Genomic DNA, 7,405 nt, shown 5'->3' with positions numbered 1-7,405 from the left:
TTTTTTTCTTCGTAGATGCTGCCAGACCTGCTGAGCTTTTCCAGCAACTTCTGTTTTTGTTCCTGATTTACAGCATCCGCAGTTCTTTCAGTTTTTATTTAGGATATTGGAGAGTTTGTTGCAGCTTTGAAATCATTGACATCACAGAATGGATATCGAACCTGGCACCTCCCTACTCCGTCTCATACCATTTGGTACTTTTGAGGAATACAGGCACAGAATTTGAAAACATTATATTCTAGAGTTTGCTGGTAGCCAGTTAAAACCTAAGTGAGGGTTACACAAGAATTGGAGGAGGGGTGCAAAGATCTCGAAGGGTGTTACAGAGGTAGGGAAGGGCAAGGCCATGGAGGTGGATAAACATGAGGGTGACATTTTCATTGTGAGTTGTGGGTGAAGTGGGGAACTAATGTTGACTGGCCCAACTAAGTTCACAGCAGAAACTGCCTGGTGCTACCTGTTCTGGTCTCAATGACACAATGACTCAGGTTAAGTACTGAGAAGAGAAAACTCACACGGAAGACTAACATTTTAAAAAATACTGTGAGGATTGGATTTGATTGCTGCTTTTCAGCATTCTACCATCTCTTGCAGGTAAACTGGACATTTCGCCCGAGGACCCTCGCTGGATCGGAGCTTGGTGGGGAGGCTTTCTGCTCTGCGGTGCTTTGCTCTTTTTCTCGGCTCTCTTCATGTTTGGATTCCCGCAGTCTCTGGCCATCAAGGGTGACCGGATCCCCGAGAGTGAGCAGGCCATGCTTCCACAGAATATCCCGCAGGAATTTGAGAGACCGAAGCCCAGCAATGGAGTAGCGGAGCACCTCCATCCGTCCAGCACCTCTTCGTGTTTCCAACAGCTGAGAGGTCAGTCAGGACACGTCCTCATGAACCGTCCCCCATCCCCATGCCTCATCTGGTGTATCTGCTTCCATCCAGTGGGGCAAAAAGTTGAATGTGAAATGCATTAAGCCCTCACCCATCCCTCCACCACCCTGAAAGGACAGATAAGCATCTCTAAATAGCTTTTTCTTTAAACAATAAAAGGACGTCCTACACAAGATATACTTTTAAAAGTCTAAATGTATACAGAACCCACTTTACATTTTCTTCTTTTAAAAAAGATGTTTCTATGTCCATACTTTTTAAAACATGCGCACGTTCTTGTGGAGAAATCTCTCCAGATTCTGAAGAACATCTCGGTAAAAGTTTTGTTTTCGTCGTTTATCTTTTCAGTGTGACTGTCTGGGAGATATGGGTAGCATTATCACAACTGTGACACTTCCACAGTCGAATACCCTCGAACACCCCCCTCCCTGCCTCACCGTCAGCATTCTGTCAGCTCCCAATGGACTGGATCCCATAGCAGAAGATGCAGATCCCAATGGAAAGATATGCCAGTGAGAGACAGCCTGGGGAGGGTGAAAACCCATGAGTCCTGCTCAGCTCCCATCTCTCGGAAGTCCTGCAATGTCACTCTGCAGACAAGAACAGGGGATCCATTCATGACTGACTGTCCCTGGCCTATTCCCTCCAGTCCTCATATATCCCACTCTCAGACTCAGTGAGTCCTCACAATGGATGGGGTGACAGAGGGAACTCAGAGGCTGGACATCAACTTCAGGTCTTGCATTGACATTTGTGTTTAACTTTGTCTTGAACTTGTATTTTCATTCTTTCAATTAAATTCAACTGTACAAAAGTCTCGTAAGCTACAGGAAAAGCCTTGGTTTCCTTTCAGTGTACCAGGAAACTTTTCACAATCAATAGCCCTGCCTGGTGGTGATTCGGGGTAGCACTGCCCCCTTTGGGTCAGAGTCATAGCTTCAATCCCCAGTCCAAAGGCGAGTGTGTATGTGTTAGGCCCGTTCTCCAGTGCAGTGCTGAGGGAGTGCTGCACCTTTAGAGGTGCTATGTTTCCATCAAGTTGTTAAAGCCAGCTCATGCAGGTCTCTCTTTGCTGTTACGAAAGGGAACAGGGAGCTCTACCCAATATTTTTCCTCCACTAACGCAAAATCCGTTCATTTATTTCACTGTTCATCTCAGCTGTCATATCTCCTATCCAACAGTGATTACAAATTATTTTGTGCATCTTGGAGGTCATGAAAGTTACCACATAAATGAAATATTTCTTTCTTTCAAATCTGTTGGTCTATTTTTAGCGATGTCGACTTGAGGAATACCTTCACCTTTTATTCACACATGGGACATGGGCAGGGCTAGCAGTTACTGTCCAGTCCTAATTGCCCTTGAGACGGTGGTGAGGAGCTGCTTTATTGAATTGCTGCAATCCTTGGAATTTTGGTAGCTCACGAGCACCACCACCCTCGCTCCCCAACCCCATGCTGTTGGAAGAGGAACTGGGAGAACTCACGGCTCTTCTTCATAACAGTGCCATGAGATTTTGTTCTGTTTTATTAATTCATGGGATGAGGACATCACCGGCTAGGCCAGGATTTATCATTAATCCAAAATCGCCCAGAGGGTTAGGGCTTATACAATTAATGGCCGGGCCTTGCGTAGTGTCGTAGAGCAGAGGGACCTAGGATACAGGTACATAATTCTTTAAAGTTTGTGTCACAGATGGAGAGGATGGTTAAAAAGGCGTTTGGCACGCTTGCCTTTATTGCTTAGTCCTTTGAGTATAGGAGGTGGGATGTAATGTTGAGGTTGTACAGGACATTGGTGAGACCTCTTCTGGAGTACTATGCCCAGTTCTGTCGCCCAGTAATAGGAAGGATATTATCAAGCTGGACAGGGTTTAGAAAAGATTTGCCAGGATGTTGCGAGGGAATGGAGGGTTTGAATTATAAAGAAAGGCTGGATAGGCTGGAACATTTTTCACTGGAGCGTAGGAGGTTGAGAAGTGACCCAATAGAAGTTTATAAAATAATGAGCGGTGTGGTTGATGGTAATTGTCTTTTACCTAAGATAGGGAATTTCAAGACTAGGGGGCACATTTTTAAGGTGAGAGGAGAGATTTAAAAAAGACATAAGAGGCAAATTTGTACACAGAGTGTGGTTTGCATGTGGAATGAACTTCCTGATGAAGTGATGGATATGGGTACAATTACAATGTTTAAGAGATATTTGGATGGATATATGAATAGGAAAGGTTCGGAGGGATATGGGCCAGGAGCAGGCATGTGGAACTATTTTAGTTTGGGATTACGTTCGGCATGGACTGGTTGGACCAAAGGGTCAGTTTCCGTGCTTTCCTCTAAGAGTCAACCACATTTCTTCGGGTCTGGAGTCACATGTAGGCCAGACCAGGTAAGGATAGCAGTTTCCTTTCCTAAAAGACATTAGCGATCCAGATGGGCTTTTCTAACAATTGACAATGGTTTCATGGCCACCATTAGATTCTTAATTCCAGACATTTATTGAATTCAAATTCCACCATCTACCGTGGCAGGATTTGAACTTGGGTCCCCAGGATATTATCCCACGACATAATATCCACCTCAGAGGATAGAAGGGGGCCTTCATTTAGTATCTCTGAACTCAGGCCCCTCTGATGAAGAGCCAGTGTTTATCCTGTGTATTGGCCAGGTCCTGTGTAATGGGGAAGGAGGTTAATTATGAGGAATGGGAAATATAGAACTCATGAAGCTTGCTGTCATATTGGTGATGATTAATGATCCTGTCCCTGGGCTGAAAGGGCCTCACAGTTTGGGTTTATTTTTCCTGTTGCAGTGATTCCTAAGGTCACCAAGCACTTGTTGTCGAACCCAGTGTTTACATGTATCGTTCTCGCTGCCTGTATGGAGATCGCTGTAGTTGCAGGATTTGCTGCTTTCCTGGGCAAATATCTTGAACAGCAGTTCAACCTCTCTGCCTCTTCCGCCAATCAGCTTCTGGGTAAGTGAGACCATTTGACTGTCTGTTGTATCAGGCTTATTGCTCATGAGGATCAATGCTGCTGATACAGTTCATTCTACTATAACACAATAGTTGCGTTCCTGCGCAACATCGCCTTATAGAAAATCACGCTATAGAAATAACGGGGTCTATGGGAAAAGCAGGGTTAGGGGCAGACCACCAAAAAAGATCACCTTGAAATTGCTCAAAAATCACTCAAAAGCCTAACACCAAGGATAGCACAGTTTGAATAAATGTTTAATTCATATCTAATAATGAAATAAAAGTAGATTTAACACCTTACCTTGAGAAAATGGCAAGATGAATTGATGGGGGAGGAGGTTCTGGGGTAGCTCTGTTGTTAATGCAGGGCTGAGGGTTGTCATCATCACCTTCAGGTGCAGTTGTGGTTGCAGGGTTAGGGTGAGAAATAGTTAATCCAGAAATAAAGGCTATGGTTCATTGTCTTCTGACTATTTCGTAGGGGTTGGCTTAAAAAAGACATACAGATTTTGCTGATTTGCCCTTTTTCTTCGTTCATGAAGAAGCTGTTCATTGGGTGCCAAATAAGATCTTATTCCATGAACTGCTACCCTGCTGTGTTCTGCATTGTAATCGTTGTCCTCTAAGAGCTGCAACTTCTTCTCAATTTCGCTCAGGATAGAAGAGAAAACAGAAGTGTAAAGCTCTCATGGTGCTGCATCCTGGGCTTCATCTTCTTCATCTCCAGCTTCCACTTCCCCCTCAGTGACAAGTTGTTGTAGATCAGCTGTAGAGAGGTCTTCACAGTGAGACTCAAGCAGCTCTTCATCATCCTCACTCTCCTCTTCTTCAAATCCAACTTGCTTTGCAAGATCAACACAATGTTCTTTAATTCTTAGAAGCTCCTCTGATGGATCAAAGCCTTTAAAATCTTGAAAAAAAACTGGAAGAAGCTTCCACCAAACTGTATGCAAGCAGTCCTTACTGACATCACCACAGGCCTCCATGATAATGACAATTGCATTGTTGATGTTAAAGCTCTTCCAAAATTGAAGAACACTGTCCTTATCCCCCTCAGTGGTTGCAATCAGCCTTTTAAATGTGCACCTTAAATAATAAGTTTTAAAAGCTGCTAATGCACCCTGGTCCATGGGTCAAAGGAGAGAGGTTGTGTTTGGGGGTAGAAATAGTACTTTGATGTTTTCAGAAAGCTCACCATTGGTGGGAGGACGGCTTAGCACATTGTCCGGGATAAGGAGAATCATGAAATCCAAATTTTATTTCCTGCAATTTATTTCCTGCAAATGTCTTACAAAACATCAACAATAAGGTCATAAAAAATTTGTCCTGCTATCCAATCTCTTTTGCTTGACCTAAAGTAGACGCCTAGAGTTGACTTAAGGTAACCTTTCAAGGCTCACGGATTGGCAGAGTGGTCCACCACCACAGGCTTAAGCTTTAAGTCTCCACAGGCATTGGCATCCAGCAGCACAGTCATATGATCCTTTGGCACTTTAAAACCTGGAGCATGTGCTTCATCCATAGAAATGCAGGTTCTTGATGGCGTGCGCTTCCAGTATAAACCTATCCCATCCAAATTGAAATTTTGATCTAAACTGTAGCCTTATTTGTCAATTAATTTTTTTTTTACTGTGGGAGGAAATGCCGTCGTATGCTCCTCATCTGCACTGGCAGCTTCGCCACATTCTTGAAACCAGCAAACCAGCCACTGCTGGCACATCTGCAGGATTTTCAACTCTTTTCATTAGATCTTCATAAATTGATAAGGCTTTCTCTTTTATGGTGAGAAAAGTGGTCCTAGATTGCTTTGTTGTTTGATCTTCTATCCACACACATAGAAGCCACTCCATCTCCTCAAGTTCCTTTGTCTGTGACCTCACAGATCTGCTAACTCTCAGACTTGTTCCAGCAATATAGCTTGCTTTAATCTTTTCTACATTGTCTCTAATGGTGCATAAGATAGACTCCTTTATTCCTGTTACGTGAACCAAATCACATGTTGTCTCATTATGCTCAAAATGCTTTACAACATCTAGCTTTCCTTCTAGTGTTATAGCCTTTCTTTTACATTCACCACCCTCAATTTTATCACCAGGAACACTTCTTGCTAACATTCTTGTCACTTTGTCGTTGCATTTTTGTAGGTAACGTGGCAGAATTTGCAAAAAAAAAACACGAAAATCATAGAGTATTGTACCTCTCACAGAAAGCACTTCACACCAAAGCCCGCAAAACGAGCATGTGATGCTGGCACGGAGACTCTTTCGGCGCTAACATTGCACGTGCTCAGGACAACGCCCACGAAACGATCATGCGATATCGACACGTACTCCTTCGCACTCTGATGGAATCGCAATACAGCCAACTATTTAGAAATAGTGTTCCCCTACTCATCAGTCGCGTTGTAGCCAATTTGCATTGCCGGAAGACGTGTTATAGCAAAACCGACTGTATTAGGCGGCACGGTGGCACAGTGGTTAGCACTGCTGCCTCACGGTGCCAGGGACCCGGGTTTGATTCCAGCGTCAGGTGACTGTCTGTGTGGGGCTTGCATATTCTCGCCGTGTCTGCATGAGTTTCCTCTGGTTTGCTCCCACAGTTCAAAGGTATACAGGTTAGGTGGATTGGCCATGCGAAAAATCACCCTGTAGTGTCTAGGGATGTGTAGGTTCGATGGGGTACGCTGTGGTAAAAATTCCATATGGGATTGGGGTTGATGGGCTGAATGGCCTGTTTCTGCACTGTAGGGGTCCTGATTGTGGCGTCACCCGTTTAAAGCTGAGATGAGGATAGTCTGTTTTTGTCTCAGACAGCTGTTATGAACAGATGATCATGGAGAAGAAGTAGGCCATTCAGCCCCTTGAACCTGCTTTGTCATTCAATAAGATGATGGCTGTTCTGATTGTAGCCTCTCATCCACATTCTCGCATATCCTGAATAACCTTTCACCCCCTTGCTTAACAATAATGCAACTACCTCGGCCTTAAAAATATCCAAAGACTCTGCTTCCAGCATCTATTCAGGAACGGAGTTCCTGAGACTGATATGTGGGGTGAAATTCTTTTGAACAGTTTTATTTTAAATGGGCAATACCTTATTTTTAACCAGTGGCTCCTGAGTTGTAGACTCTCCCACAAAAAGAAACATCCTGTCCTCACTTACCCTGTCAAGACCCCATCAGGATCTCATATGTTTCAATCAAATGCCCTCTTACTGCTCTTCGCAACTCCAGCTGACACAAGCACAGAGAAAGTTGGAGAATTGGACAGGCTAGGCTTGTATCTGCATGAACAAAAGCAATATCCTGCAGGTGCTGGAAATCTGAAATGAACGCAGGGGATACTGGAGAAACTCAGCAGGTCTGGCAGCGTCTGGGGAGAGAAAACAGAGTTAACGTTTGAAGTCTAGAGGCCCTTTGCAGAATCTCCACAGATGGTGCCAGATCTGCTGGGTTTCTCCAACGTTCTCTGTGTTTGTTTCAGATTTCTAACACCCGCAGCTTTTATTCCTGCAGATGCAAGCCTAGCCCAGCCAAGCTTTCAT

At 44.1% G+C, this 7,405-nt stretch overlaps 1 protein-coding gene across 3 annotated transcripts in view; it reads left to right on the top strand.

Moving 5' to 3' along the window:
- slco3a1a (solute carrier organic anion transporter family member 3A1a) overlaps positions 1 to 7,405 on the top strand; it is a 181,544-nt gene that overhangs the window by 134,681 nt on the left and 39,458 nt on the right. For all 3 annotated transcript variants that reach the window (XM_048615978.1, XM_048615977.1, XM_048615979.1), the window contains exons 4-5: positions 595 to 864; positions 3,695 to 3,859. In XM_048615978.1, coding sequence (XP_048471935.1) covers positions 595 to 864; positions 3,695 to 3,859 — 435 coding nt within the window. The remainder of the gene's footprint in view (positions 1 to 594; positions 865 to 3,694; positions 3,860 to 7,405) is intronic.

This window comes from Rhincodon typus, chromosome 33 (genome assembly GCF_021869965.1).
Source record: "Rhincodon typus isolate 14 chromosome 33, sRhiTyp1.1, whole genome shotgun sequence".
Classification (NCBI taxonomy): domain Eukaryota; kingdom Metazoa; phylum Chordata; class Chondrichthyes; order Orectolobiformes; family Rhincodontidae; genus Rhincodon; species Rhincodon typus.
Note: the sequence above shows the minus strand (reverse complement) of the source record. Positions and strands in the feature narration are given on the sequence as shown.